Raw genomic sequence first — 14,303 nt, 5'->3', positions numbered from 1 at the left:
CTGGAACATGTCCCCAGTCTTTAACATCTGGAGCAGGACCAAGTGATGCTGGGACCTTGAAGCAACTTCGTATCACAGACTTCGACTCTACTGACTGTTATATTTGATCATCAGAGAGCTGGTATATGAGAAAGTTATTCAAATAAGCAAATATATTTGGACAAATCAAACATCCAAGAACCAAAAGTACCTTACGAAATTGAGTATAAACATCCGGTAAGGACATGCAACTGAACGGGAGGTCATCGATATGGTACATACTACATCCCCAAATCAATTCCAATTTAGAACTGTTAGTGGGATTGGACTTAGTGGACACACCTTCTGCTGATGACAAAATAACTTTCTGCAAATTCTTGGAAACTAATCTCTCAACATTCAGCTCCTCGCTGCACGTTTCTTTCTGGGCATAAACCTGTTGTTTAGACCAGAAAATTCCTGCTTATAGCTAACTCCAAAAATGCTACAAGAATCAACTGATAGCAGAAGAAACAAATTCAAATTAAAGTTTCTTAACAGTGTGGACGCCGTATGCTTTTGCAAGAGAAGGGAGAATTTGCTCTGGTTTCCCATGCTGAATTAAAAGGTTGAGACCTCTCTTCATCAAACTTTTTTTTAAGTCGATCAAACACTCTATCAGAAACTGCGCTCTCAGTGCTGCCATGCAAGAAAGTGCAGAAGGATTCCACATCAATACAGATGAACATCCACATCAAACTCCACAGAATTTAACTAGAGCCCAAAATATATTAAAATTACAGGCCCAGCCCCACTTACACTACAAACATAGTCTAATTTCGAGGAAAGACAGGAAAAGAGCAGACCACAGAAGTACAATCATGAACTAATTCTTGGAAAAAAAACAATGAAAATCTAGTAATATACCTCCAGTTTTAGGGAAACCAAAGTAATGGGTAGTCCCAAAGAGTCTTGGATCGACACAATACACGGGCAAGACAGCCTCGGATGAAGCCCAAGCCTTGAACAAAACCTCGTTATCCAAGATCCTTAAATCATTCCTGAACCAAACAATGCCGACCCCTTTCCCTTTCCTCTGAGGCACCCCATCAAAAGTGTACCTCGTCAACGTCTCCTCTGCTACCCGCTCCATTTCCTCGGACCCGGAACCCGGAACTCGGGTCACTGTCTGCGCAGCTCTAGCTGCATTGGAAGACTGCATCTTTCCGGGAAAAGAGAGCAGAAATTTAGGACACAGTGAGTGTTTTGTCAAGGAAAGAAGAGGGTTTATCGTGGGACGTGAAATTACGGTGAAATTTTGGATCATGGCGCTTTCGATTTCTTCGTACTTTGTTTGTAGACGTTACAGTTAAGAGGGGTTGGTCGTTATTAGCAGTTGGGAAGTTGCCACGTGAGTGCTGGATTTGTAAGCTGACGTGGCGGCTTGGTAGCCAGGGAGGTCTAAGCTTGCGTTTGGCAACTTTGTTTCAAGTGTTTTTTTTTTCGTGATAAATATAAATTTTATTAAATAAATAGTAGTACATTAATAAAATACAATATAAAAGGATAAACAGTCACCTCGACAGTTTGTTTCAAGTTTTTAGTGCAAGTAGATAGGTTGGTGATACTGTCGTAGAAATTTTCATTTTATTAGAAAACGTAATCGTGCATTAACAACTATGCCCTTGCTTGCAGGGACAACATAGTAATTTTGTTTGACTTGGTAAAGTTTGTTCCGAACATTGCAATCTTACACTAAGATTTTATAAAGAAAAAGTACAGCACCATCTTATAAAGTTTGGTATAATTATAAATATTTTATTATTATTAAAAAATTATAAATGCATTTTAAAATTAACGGTTATCTAACAAATATTCACTCATGACAGCTTATTATAAAAAGTATTATTAGATAACTGTTAATACTAAAAATTATTTATAATTTTTTAAATAATAAGAATGTAATAATAATTATAATAAATTACAAGAGAACCAATTGTAATTTTTCCTTTATATAATAAAAAAACCTAACTCCAACATTTTTAATATTTGTGTTGGTTTTAAATTTATTGCCTATAGTTATGGAGGATAGTATATCAACCACCTAACCTCAATCGGATTGAATTCATTGTTAAACACATTAAATTTATGGGTTAATGTTAGGTTTGTTTCTTAAATTTTCATTTAAAATTACTTTAATTTCTCAAATTTATTTTTTGATTTTAGCATCTCTAAAATTTAGTTTTTATCTCAATTTGGTCCATTTTGACCATTTTTGGATGAAAATATAGTTAAATTTTGACTTTTCGAAAGATAAAATGGTAATTTAAATTTAATTTTCTCATTTTAATCCCTTAAGTCTGTAAATTTTCAAATTAGTCCTTTTAGTATATTTTATCATTTCCAATGTGGGGAGTATTATTTTCCCCATCAACCTATTGTTATAATAATATAAGGTTTTTTTTTTCTATAGATCGACTTTTTCTCTACAGAAAGTCCGATAAAAAATCTTTCGTTACTAAAAGTATTGAAACTAATTGATTCAAATTCGAAACCCTTTTATATAACTTTCTTACTTTTTGATTTTCTATGAATTTCTAGATAGACCCCATATATTTTTTCCTGGCAAAAACATTTAGGGGAGGAATTCTGAATAAATGTGTCAATTTTGAATGATCCAAAATAGGGTTTTTTTTTTTTTATCATTGATTCATTGATCAAATTAATTTCTTGGTTTCACTTTTCGAAATCAAATAAATGAAAGAAACAATATTTAATTAAGGGTGATAAATGTAGCAATACATTTGCGTTCCTAAATTTATTAGCTAGCAAGGTAGCCCACCCTACTTGATACATTGCTACAACCTAATTAAATTTAATATTGAAGTTATTAAATATTTTTTATTCATATTTAATACTTTAATAGAAGAAAAAACAATTTAATTATTTTATTTTATTTTTCTATATGTTACAAAAAAGTGTTTGATCTTTGACACAAATAAAATGACTCGTGATATCATTTTAAAGAGTGTAGTAGAATTTTTATAATTATCTTAAGATGCAATGATATAACTACATAAATATTCTGAAAAATTAGAGTTATAATATATATATATATATATAATGATGGTTCCTCTTTTTTTTTTTTCTCTTAACGAATAAAAAGATGTAAAAAATTTTGAGTCCTCCTAATCAAGATGCACATGAATTTGGGCTAGCCTAGCCTGGGATTGGCAATAGATAGATTATTTTAGGTTGGTCCTAGTTATTGATATTTAGGATCAGTTTGGTCGTAGGCCAGTTGCAAGAATCAATATTTGGTCCAATCTAATCTGGACTACAGATTGAGTTGGTTTGATCAATTGGGCACCTTAAATAAAATAGATGGGATTCTTTGAATAAATTTACGGTAAATGCTACATTTAGTTCCTTAAGTTTTCATTTAGAATCATTTTAGTCTTTCAAGTTCATTTCTTGATTTTTAGCATCTCTAAGTTTTAATTTTTATCTCAGATTGCTCCCATTGACCATCTTCTGGCAAAGATGTGGCTGAACTTTGACTTTTCGGAGAGTAAAATGGTCAATTTCAGTTTGATTTCCTCATTTTAGTCCCTTAAAAATTTATAATATTATAAAATTCGTCCTTTTTAAGTAGAAAAAAATTTTGTATGATAAAAAATGTTATTAACTATCTTATGTGAATAAAGAACACTTTGAGTTTGTGTGAACATAATAATGACATATTGCTTAACATAAAATAATTAAATATTTTTATTTTTTTATAGTTAAAATAATTAAATATTTTTATTTTTTTATAGTTAAAAAAATCAAAATCAGAAAAAGAAACTTATAAAACTTATCTAATTTGAAAATTTAATAAAAAAAAATTAAGTTAGTAATTTTTTTTATCTTAAGAGTTAAAGGTAAGTTTAAAAAAATTAAATGTTAACAATATTTATAATTAAATGTTTGAGATTGCTAACAAAAAGTTGGTGCAACATCTTTTTAAACTAGAGCTTTTTGGTGGATTTTATTATTTATATATATGTACTCTATTTTAAGGTGTTTTTCTAAATATAAATTTAGAAAAACATGGGTTGTTTTTATATTTCAATTGTGATCATGCACGACTTAATAAAATATTTTCTTTTATTAAAAATGAGAAAAATAGGTTGGACTATGGGTACAATTAATTCCTATATTTATGTATATACATAGGGATGCGTGTGGGGAAACAACATAAAAAAATATAATTTTAATACTATATTTTAAGAGAGTTGACAAAAAAAATCATTAATAAATTGATTTTTATAATTTTAATCTTTTTTTCAACTAATTTGGTCAGAAATATTATATGACTTACACATAATCTAATTTTTTTAATAGTGTACCGTGATCCGAATAAATTATAATTTTGATCGGATGTAATTTTCGATTCGTGTACAAGTGAAGTATAATTTTTGAACAAATTAAAATTGTAAAAATAAATTAAATGTAATTTGTAGGAATAAAGAATGGCACGCCTTTATTATTACATAACTAAAATTGCATTTCCTAATAAGATAGCGTAGGATAGATAGTAACAACTTAAAAAGGGTTGGGGCAGTGGCAGTCCCATCATCATTAGCAGCTGCAACTTGCGGTTTGTGGGTATTGAGAGGGAGAACAAAGAGAATCAGAATCTCTTCCCATCATAAATTCAGCAAGAATGGGGTCCGCCTCTGCTGCAAATCCAGCCGCCGCCATTTCCACTGTGTTCGTGTACGGCAGCCTCCTTGCTGACGACGTTGTTCGTGTCCTCTTGAACCGCGTACCCCCTTCTTCCTCCGCCATCCTGCATGATTAGTCAGTCTTTCTCTTTCTCTCGATACATCACCAGCGCGGGATGTATTAATATATATATGTGTTTGATTCTTGGTCGGAATTCTCTTTTTTTTTTTTTTTTGTTTTTTCAATTTGGGTTCTTTGAATTTTCTGGAGCTAAAATCGGAGTTGAAATGTGGGACGGCTCTGCTTCTGATTCTTCAAGTGATAATATTAATTAATAACGGGGAAAAGAGTTGAGAAATGTCATCAAAGATGTGATTTTTATGCAATGAAAGATGTGATGTTTCTGTGATACGCGAATCTTCTGTATTTGAGATTGAACTGCCTGCGCTGGAAAACAGCTCCTGTTGTTACAGATTTTTTCATTGTTAAGTTTTTATGACTGTAAGTCGGAAACGCATGCTATCTACTATTGAGTTTGAGAGTTTCTATGATGAGTAGAATTGTGTATTTATTGCTTTATTCCGCCAGAGAAACTCAAAATCAGCGTCCACTTCTTGTTTGCTGCCTTTATGATCATGTATTAATCACACATTATTTCGGTTGAATGCGTAGCTGTGTTAGTACTGATGACTATATAGTTATTCATTTTCACCTTATCATGTTGTTTGGCCAACACTGATAGTTTGTTTTTATTTTGTTTTTTGTTTTGTAGCCAAAGGTTTAGCATCAAAGGGCGCGTTTATCCTGCCATTTTGCCTGCAGAAAACAAGAAAGTTATTGGGAGGGTGTGTTCAGCACTGAGCATTTTATGCATTCGCATGACTCAAAATCGTTGTGGTCACAATGACTGCTTATGGATTGAGATCATCAGCTAGTATCCTTTTATTTTGAAATGAAAACAATCAAGCTTATTTGATCATCATGGACTTTTTCCTGACTAATAGTGACCATTTTATTACAGGTACTCATCGGCATCACTCCTCCCGAACTTCATATTCTGGATGAGTTTGAGGACAATGAGTATGAAAGGAAGACTGTCAATGTCTTTTTACAGGCATGTCAATTTAGTTTGTATCTCTAAGTTGCTCATGTTTCAGCATCTCAGAGACCTTAGGTGCACCAGTTGGCATGAGGACATAATCCTACGGAGGAAATCATGTTTGAAAGAAATTTTAACTTAATGCTAAATAATTTTAACCGGTCCATTGGGAGGATTGTACGTTGATGTAAATGTTGTGAGATGATACGGTTTAGCAGTGAGCTTTTAATGCTCTACTATTCTCTTGAATTCTGACAGGACACTGCTGAGAAGTTACAAGCCTACACATATGTCTGGGAAAACAAGACTGATCCAAACTTACACGGTGAATGGGATTTTGAGGTGAGTGTTAAAAGCTTTATTCTAAGTGTGCAGTAATTCAAGTTTCTCAATTAACTTCATGGTCCTTCTGTCATTTAATGTTATCATGATAGGAGTGGAAAATACTGCACAAGGATTATTTCCTGAAAATGACAAAGGGTTTTAAGGAAGAGATGAAGCTACCTGATTCAAACACAAGAGTTGCAACCTACGAATCCTTTTATGAAGGGAAAGATAGTGGTCCTCCCCATTCTTAATATTCATTTTTTAATTTATAATGACTCTTCATAGGAGCTAGCATGCTTGCTGTAATAAGTATATATGATCTCCTGGAACTCTGATTTTCTAGTCCAACTGTTGGGGTTCTGTCTATCATTGACTTTGAAAGAGATTGAAGAACAGAATTCCAAAGTTGTTTCCTTCCCATTCATCAAAATGTATAATCATTTTGTTTTACAGTATATTTTGTTTGCTTGGCATATTGATAATAATCAAGATAGTATGTTGGTTGCGTTTTCTCATCCACTGGTGTGGCCACCGGAAAATGTTCCAACTACTACACAGGATTATGTTGAAATATTACAATTTTATTGTGAATTTATCGGAGATGGAATGTAGTTCGGAAAATGTTCCACCTACTACGAAAGATAATACTACGATTTTGTTCTGAATTTGAATTTGTCGGAGATGGGATGTACCTAGGGTTGATAGATAAATTAAATTGTTCGAGGATACAGTAACTTAATTCATTTAATCTAAGCCAAACTTGAATAAAAAATTTTGTTCCATAATCTTGCAATGTCTGATTTGAGTTCAACTCAATTACTATAAAAGAGAAGGAAATAACATTTAAAGTATCAAATTACATGTATTAAATTAAAGCTAGCTCGCTAAATTAATAATCACATCAAGCTCAAACAATGATTCCCAAGCTTGATATTAATTCAGACAAGCTTAAATAATCAATGTGTCCGGCACTATTCCGTTTATTTACACCCCTAGATGTAGTCTCAAAATGGCATAGGTGCTTCTAATTAATAGCATCCATTATTGTCTTGTGACCTAGTTTGTCACAAGAGTTTGCTCCTACTAATAATGTTATCCATTAATCTTTGCTACCTAACACGTCAATTTTGCTCCGGTTGCAGCCTGCGACGAATTCTGAGATGGCCAAATTTGCCTGCTCCTGGGGATGACCCCTCAAAAATAATAGGTAAATGACCTGTTGCATTTTTGTATCTCTGCTGAATCTGCACATTCAAATTGAGAACATTAAGTTCGAAAACACCCCTGTTTCTGTCCCCATAGCTTTTTGGAGCTCTTCCCTTAAAAAATTCAGCGACAAAACCTACCGATGGGGGGGTAATCTATCACTAAAATGTTAATATTTGTACCTGAAGAATTTGCTCACTGCTCCGCAAACAATTTCTGCCAACAACACAAACCGTTCCACCTGATCCTCCACCGGTAATCTTTGCACCGTACAGAGTTCCTTCAGCTGACCTAAAACTCTTACCATGCTGCATTTCTTGCACCAACTGGATCAGCCGGTCTGTCCCATCAGAGCCAAGCCCACAAGCACTGTAACTGTAGTGGCACTGTGGGGCAAATCAGAACGTTAGAGAAAACAAATGGAACTTTAGTACTTGGGAAAATAGTTCTTATCGGAATGGAGGTATCATCTGGTGTCTCTTTTCCAACTGCTGAATGGTGGAAGAAAAAATACATGCGTTTTCAGTCAACAAGAGCAAACCTGATACATCAATTCTCCTAGAGCAGTGAGTTGATCGTCTGAAGTTGCAGATGTTAGAAGCGCCTTGAAGGCCTGTGATCATATAAAACCAGTATGATATACATAAATCCAGAGGACAAATACGAGCATCATTTTCCAATATATTTCTTGGCATGTTATTATCTTGTTACTCTTTTAACAACAGTGGGTAATCATTAAAGGTCTAATTCTTTCCTGAATTTGTGTTACCTTGACTCGGAAATTTTCATATATAGGATGTCTTGTTGCTGCCCTGAGTCCATAATTCCTCTTCTTATCTATTACAGTGACTGGATCATTATGGTCCTCATATTTCTCCAAGAATGTCTCCCCAAGCAAAGTTTCAGGCAGCCGCTTAACATAAAGAGCTTCGTATCTGATATCAGAGCATCAGAAAGATGCCAAATTGGTATAGAATTTGAAGCAAATGACCGTATCATCAGAAATTGAGAACCAAAAGTGAAAAAAAGAAAGAAAATTATACAGACGAAATCCGACTATATACTTCTTTTGGTTCTGCTCCTTTTCTTAGAAGAGCGCCAAATGATAAACCAGAGAGTGTGAAAGAACGAAAAAGACATATTCCAAAATGGTGAGCAGAAGGATATGCCTAGTTTTTACCTGTGTGGTGACAAGTTGCACAAGTAATCCAAGGAAGCCTCCTTCTCAAGTAGTTCAACTCCATCCTCTTCCAGATCATCAGAAGTCACTCCATTAGCACAAGACTCAGATAACAAGTCCGATGCAACGGACTTTATAATTTTGCGACCCATGAAGGCTCCTATCCTCACAGATCCATAATCAGCTCCGCCGACACTGCAAAATGATTCATTGTCTAAGAGAGAGAGAGAGGAGAAGAAGAAGAAGAAGAAGAAGAAGAAGAGAGATGCGAACCTATGTCGAATCCCTGAATCAATTCCCCAAAATCTTACATGACTAGGAATGTCAACCAGACCCAATACCTCGGCAGGCTGCACAGAAGAAAAGAATATCAAAATGATTTTCTCCCTAAATTATCGAGGAGAAAATCCGTTCTTCACAATGAATTGTGTCAAGTACCTGACAAACCATTGCAAGCAGTTTGTTAGCTTCGCCACATGCAGAAGTCATCTGATCCATTACACCACACGGTGCTCCAACTACATGATTCTCCACCTTCCTCAATGCAAATATCGTCAGTGGTGAGACATCACTAAAATTTTCAAACTTACAAGAGAAACAAGAATCTAACCTTTTGGCAGAGCAAGGCAAGCTCTCGCGGTTTGATGTTTAATCCTGAAACGGCAGATGGCAGCACAATTATCACAAGCTACAGATCCGTTATTAAGTATAGTAGCAATCATAAATATAAACGTAAGTAAATCTGTATGAGAAAGTAAGTAATGAATAATGACCTATCGATCAAGTGGAACAAGCTAAGCTAAGGAAAAGAAAGTCAAAGGAGTACTATGCGCACCATGAGCAGCAGCAATTGCAGACATGGTAGCAACCTCCACGGCGGCAGAAGAAGAGACACCTTTGCCTTCAGGCACGGCAGACGAAACCTACAGGTTTGCGAGCATTATAATCAAAGTATGATCTTGCCCATCCATAAGTTAAAATAGTCAAGTCATTTGAAAGGACTACCACCAAACGAAAGCAAAAAAGGTTGCAAGAAAAACAATACTCAAGTAATACAGCAAATCGTACCAGCATACTAATACTATCCTCAAAGCATATGCCAAGTTCTTTCATCAGGACGAGAATCGTCCCAGCAATATATGCGGCCCATCTAGGATCAGAATCTAGTTAGTGTACTATATAGGAGACCATTTAAAAGCAGACAACAGGATATAATATACACAGACCTTTGTGATGGATCCCGAGCAAAGTAACTTCTTGCCTTTTCATATGACATTGGTTGTTCTCCATCCATGAAATCTGACAGATCCATGTCAAAGGTTGGACCACGATTGCTCAATTCAGATCCATATGATACCTGAAATAACAGGAGCATAAACAAACAGTTACTGATATTAAACAAAAAAAGATATATATCCTCTAGGATCGGTCATACATCTAAAATGAGCCCTAACTTTACATCTTTCCACAATATACTAGCCTGACACACTCAGGCATTCTTCCACGAATTGTTAAGTATTCAAGTTATGGAACCTCTGCCATAAAAAAGTCCAGTCTAAAGGAAACCGCATACAATTTGCAGAACCGGAGTTGGTCCCTGCCCTTTAGCATTCTGTCGAGCCAGAGCATGCTTCCACAGTCTCTGTTTAGTTGGATGAATCTTTTGCACAGCAACATGGCAAGCTTCTCTGGTTGGCATCTGTAGATAATTTATAGAAACACAATCATAATGCTAGAATGCTTGTGACTAAACATTCTCACAACGCTATAATAATAAATGCATGTTTTAAGAACGAAAGAATCAAACAGATCATTTCAGCAGATGTGCCTTACAGCTATCTGATCCAGAACACGTATTGAGACTGGAGGATATTTACACTTCCCCTTCTGTGACATATTTTCTATATTTCCCTTAGAGGGGGAACAGAGTTGAAGTGGGCTACAATACCTGGAGTACAAGACTTCCAGAGTAGTCAGCAATTCCACCCATGACATCCAACCTTCCAGGTGCTCTTGCCACAAAAATGTCTTCCTATATCAAGCATCATCTGAACATATTATTAAACCAGAACTAGAAAGCAACACAGTACAGGAGATATTTTAAACTGTAAAAAAAGATACCTCCCAGTTAAAGAGGTTAGCAGCAGCTTTTCGCTCCCTTATCTGGCGCTTCTCGGTACTTTTTCCAGAATCAAGAACAGCGTCAAGTTCTGATAGGCTCTTCAAGAAATTCACGGTATCAGAAAGACCCATTACATCTCCATGAAGAATCTCAAAGTCCTCAGGGCACCTAGTGAAAATATGTGAAAATGGTGATTTGAGATGCCATCAGCAGTTAATTGGCAAAGACTAGTAAGGAGCATGAGAGAAAGAATTCACTCACGAGGCCATGGTAAAACTATCGTTATTCATAGTAGCAGTAGCAGATCCTGTACGGAGACCAAGTTCGTTTTCAGCATTTGCATACCATTCTGGGATGCTGAGATCTCTTCCTGGAACCCTTTGCAATTGATATCCAAGAACAATAGCATCACGCAATCTCCTAGCCCCACTATGCTAGAACTCAAAACAAAAGAGATACAAGCCACTTAGCGAGCCAATCACATCAAATATCAATGTCTGTAGAAACGGTCATGTAAGATTTTGCACTTGGTGGAGGTGATAAAGTGGCTCAGGTGATATTGCAAATTTATTATGCATTGTCAGCACATAACCTTAGTATTACCTTATCAGATGTATAATTTTTTCCAGTGGCCGTATCCTGCAAAATACGAGCTGCAACCTGGAATTTTACAATGAACCAAACCATATTTTATCAACCAAAAAGAGTGATTCAGCAGCAAGACCACAGCTTGCTTTCAACAAAGAGAAATACATGCTGATCCACATACGAGAATATAAAGTACAATAGATAAATTTGACTTCTTATCAGGGGATTGTCAAGCATGCTACTATCAGGCATTTTTCACTTATAGTGGCCATATTATTTGACCTCTGACTACATGTAAATCTGCATTGATTATGTTGCTTCATTTTTAGAAATCAACTTCACAAAGAGAAACACAACAACAGTCTCCAGTATGCGAGCTATTTAAGTTGTGGCAATATAGGAGAGAACCCTAGGTAAACCTGGTATACTGAGTAACTTAAAGATATAGTACAAGAGAAAGTAACATAAACAAGCTACAGGAGACAAACAATGCAAATTATTAGAATCATCATAGTCCCATACAGATGGTATAATTTCTTTTTGACGGTGGAGATGAGAAAACCACCATATCTTGAAAAGAAATTGTGTTAATGCATGAAATTTGCAGAAACAAGATTTCCAAGAATAGAAAGGACCATGCAGATACCTCACCACCGTTTATGCCCCCCTCATAGCACGGTTTTAAGCTAATTGCACGTTCTAGGTAAGGCCTCCAGTGTCCAGTTAGTAAATCTCTTCGTATCATCTCAACACCACCTTGATAAAACTGAAAAAAGGATTATGTTCTCATCAAACTCTGTGAAGCAATAATGTTTCAAGAATAGGGAGAGAACCAGATTATTTTATTAAATTTTGTTCATACAGCACAAGACATCTATAAACTACGCAAGATTACCTCAAGCATATTTCTTAAAAAAGGTTCTTCATTGAAGTAGTCCCTACGCACAAATACAAACGGTATCTTGTATGCCAGGGCCTCACTAACCGTCCCATATCCAATTTTCCCTGAAATTTTAAAAGAATTACAGGCTCCCATACTGCTTCACTTCAAAAAAACACTCAGTTATGCACAAAAGTGACATGACAGACCAAGCATGCAGTCAGACGCAGCTATCATATCGGGAGTGTATGCATCTTTTGCCAACTTCATGAAATTTGCAGGAAGCTCCAAACTTTCAGAAGCACCACAGACCTGAACCAAGAATTAAAGCATCATTTTAAACCTCGTCATTGGAATCCCATGTACATTAAACAAGCCCATAAAATGCACGACAACAGCCTGAATAGCATACCAGACAAAGCCAACCATGAGGCAGGTACTCCTCCTTTAAAGTCCAACCTGATGGCTGCAGATCAGACCATGTTATACGGTTGGGAGAAATGCAGCCCAATATCATGAAATAAGAATACTTATTCAACTGCAATGATAATATGCAAAAGAACCAGGTCGTACAGAAACTTAAAATGCTTAAAAATTCTACCATGTCTTTTTTCATTTTCCACATTACTCTACAGAACTAAGCTCTCTAGAGACCTAATATATAGAGAAAGGAATAGCTTAGGCTTTTTCCATTTTCGGGGTAACTCTAGAGTGCAACATGCTGAACCTTCTTTTGACCACTTAATAATGACAAAACTTAACAGTGACCCAGCTACTAGGCTCAGCACCATCTCTACATGCTCAAAGAGAAGCTCATAAATTAAACCCTTCCTCTCAGCATGATAAATTTCATTTAGCCAGTAACTAATCAGACAAAATGAGACAGAACCACGGATTAACTAGCACAAACTCCTGTCCGTAGTCCACCTAACAGAATCTTCACAAAGTCCCTTATTTACCTGTCCTCCAAAGTTGAGAATAACAATCTTCACATGATCTGGAATTCCAAGTTCTCTCCTCACCTGGAATTATAAGCAACATTTATGATATATGTGAAAGTGGTCTATCTACCAATAGTTATATCACTAACAAGTTTAAAATATATTTCTTTTGCATACCTCATCACGTGTCTTGTGCAGCCTCCTCACTACCAAGGGCACATCAATTGCATCACGGAATGCGGGCACTGCAGTAACATAAATAGTCAGCACTTATATTTATAGTAAAGGGAAGAACATAAAAGAAGATCTCCAATTAAAGTTTCTTGTTGGTGTACTTGGACAGTATCCTGGCAGGCGGATAAGGAATTCACAATGCGAATAATCCTCAGCGATCTGCATCATTCAAACACCACTTTAAAGTGAAATAAAATTGAGTACCAGGAAGCATAATGATTAAGATAAACTTTAAAACAAAAAGGAAACATTGTTCACATGCCCAGTTTCCTACTTGTGATTGAGGACAAAAACCAAAAATAATATAGTGAAACCAAAAGGTAAATTCCCAGTAACACTGAGTATTCACATCCATGGGACTAAAAAATCTATATCTGTAGGATAGCTTTGAAAAATGAATCAGGTGCAATCCCAGATGGTAAATATAAACAAGCTAGAGATATATCCAATAAAAAGCATACTTGCTCCAAACAGAGTTACATCTACAAACCGGATATGAATTTAAATATCAGTGAACAAGGGGCAGACTGCTGCTTTGGTCAATTCAGTCTAATGCATCTTATTTGAAGAAAGAATGGGAGATGCCTAGAATAATATAGAAAGGATCAGGAATAATCAAGCGAAGCATGTATTAAGACAATAATAACCGGTTTACTGCACTAACCTGCCAAACTATAGACCGGTGATGATGACCAGCAGCCATTACATATTCAGCATAGATGAAGTCCCAACTGCCAATCAAATTTTAAATGATCAAAATTTATCTGAAGTCCAAGAAATGAACATGACACGGAGAAAATCTTGCTGAAAATGTGGTTCACTGAAAAAGATATTTGTGAAGATAAAAATTCCTAAGTCATAACAGACAATTCACTGATGTCCTTGTTTTGTTTTGTACAAGGCAATCTCTCTAACTTCAGGAGAAGAATATGCCCTAGAAACTTTATGCATTGGAAAGGGTCAATAGCTCTTCATAATATGCCAAATCACATCCAAAATAAGATGTCAAAGATCAATCATCTTTCACTTTAGTACTTTCTGCTTCCCATCACATTTTT

At 35.5% G+C, this 14,303-nt stretch overlaps 3 protein-coding genes across 3 annotated transcripts in view; 1 reads left to right on the top strand and 2 right to left on the bottom strand.

The window, feature by feature from the left end:
- LOC105164956 (cryptochrome DASH, chloroplastic/mitochondrial) overlaps positions 1 to 1,292 on the bottom strand; it is a 4,346-nt gene extending 3,054 nt beyond the window's left edge. The window contains exons 1-4 of the mRNA XM_011083807.2: positions 886 to 1,292; positions 518 to 657; positions 191 to 415; positions 1 to 94 (exon numbers count right to left, since the gene is read on the bottom strand). The exon at positions 1 to 94 is cut by the window's left edge and continues 21 nt beyond it. Of these exons, the coding sequence (XP_011082109.2) occupies positions 1 to 94; positions 191 to 415; positions 518 to 657; positions 886 to 1,285 (859 nt within the window). The 5' untranslated portion in view covers positions 1,286 to 1,292. The remainder of the gene's footprint in view (positions 95 to 190; positions 416 to 517; positions 658 to 885) is intronic.
- LOC105164955 (AIG2-like protein D) lies at positions 4,543 to 6,551 on the top strand. The gene is made up of 5 exons (XM_011083805.2): positions 4,543 to 4,803; positions 5,441 to 5,513; positions 5,690 to 5,782; positions 6,026 to 6,109; positions 6,202 to 6,551. The coding sequence occupies exons 1-5, from the start codon at positions 4,667 to 4,669 to the stop codon at positions 6,343 to 6,345; spliced, it is 531 nt and encodes a 176-aa protein (XP_011082107.1). The 5' UTR covers positions 4,543 to 4,666; the 3' UTR covers positions 6,346 to 6,551.
- Positions 6,895 to 14,303, bottom strand: part of LOC105164954 (L-arabinokinase) — an 8,925-nt gene continuing 1,516 nt past the window's right edge. Inside the window, exons 6-29 of the mRNA XM_011083804.2 lie at positions 13,910 to 13,976; positions 13,347 to 13,404; positions 13,189 to 13,256; positions 13,030 to 13,092; positions 12,483 to 12,536; positions 12,280 to 12,382; positions 12,086 to 12,195; positions 11,837 to 11,956; positions 11,206 to 11,262; positions 10,864 to 11,036; positions 10,602 to 10,770; positions 10,429 to 10,512; positions 10,054 to 10,179; positions 9,707 to 9,837; positions 9,549 to 9,630; positions 9,316 to 9,403; positions 9,091 to 9,134; positions 8,919 to 9,014; positions 8,754 to 8,830; positions 8,481 to 8,675; positions 8,070 to 8,235; positions 7,842 to 7,913; positions 7,483 to 7,686; positions 6,895 to 7,338 (exon numbers count right to left, since the gene is read on the bottom strand). Coding sequence (XP_011082106.1) covers positions 7,216 to 7,338; positions 7,483 to 7,686; positions 7,842 to 7,913; positions 8,070 to 8,235; positions 8,481 to 8,675; positions 8,754 to 8,830; positions 8,919 to 9,014; positions 9,091 to 9,134; positions 9,316 to 9,403; positions 9,549 to 9,630; positions 9,707 to 9,837; positions 10,054 to 10,179; positions 10,429 to 10,512; positions 10,602 to 10,770; positions 10,864 to 11,036; positions 11,206 to 11,262; positions 11,837 to 11,956; positions 12,086 to 12,195; positions 12,280 to 12,382; positions 12,483 to 12,536; positions 13,030 to 13,092; positions 13,189 to 13,256; positions 13,347 to 13,404; positions 13,910 to 13,976 — 2,530 coding nt within the window. The 3' untranslated portion in view covers positions 6,895 to 7,215. The remainder of the gene's footprint in view (positions 7,339 to 7,482; positions 7,687 to 7,841; positions 7,914 to 8,069; positions 8,236 to 8,480; positions 8,676 to 8,753; positions 8,831 to 8,918; positions 9,015 to 9,090; positions 9,135 to 9,315; positions 9,404 to 9,548; positions 9,631 to 9,706; positions 9,838 to 10,053; positions 10,180 to 10,428; positions 10,513 to 10,601; positions 10,771 to 10,863; positions 11,037 to 11,205; positions 11,263 to 11,836; positions 11,957 to 12,085; positions 12,196 to 12,279; positions 12,383 to 12,482; positions 12,537 to 13,029; positions 13,093 to 13,188; positions 13,257 to 13,346; positions 13,405 to 13,909; positions 13,977 to 14,303) is intronic.

This window comes from Sesamum indicum, linkage group LG6, assembly GCF_000512975.1.
Source record: "Sesamum indicum cultivar Zhongzhi No. 13 linkage group LG6, S_indicum_v1.0, whole genome shotgun sequence".
NCBI classification, from domain to species: domain Eukaryota; kingdom Viridiplantae; phylum Streptophyta; class Magnoliopsida; order Lamiales; family Pedaliaceae; genus Sesamum; species Sesamum indicum.
Note: the sequence above shows the minus strand (reverse complement) of the source record. Positions and strands in the feature narration are given on the sequence as shown.

Bases quoted from the DNA above. Each gene is read 5' to 3' on its own strand.
- LOC105164955 (XM_011083805.2), top strand. From the start codon at position 4,667: ATGGGGTCCGCCTCTGCTGCAAATCCAGCCGCCGCCATTTCCACTGTG. The intron at 5,514-5,689 runs GTGTGTTCAGCA...ATTTTATTACAG, and splicing joins ACAAGAAAGTTATTGGGAGG to GTACTCATCGGCATCACTCC. The intron at 5,783-6,025 runs GCATGTCAATTT...GAATTCTGACAG, and splicing joins CTGTCAATGTCTTTTTACAG to GACACTGCTGAGAAGTTACA.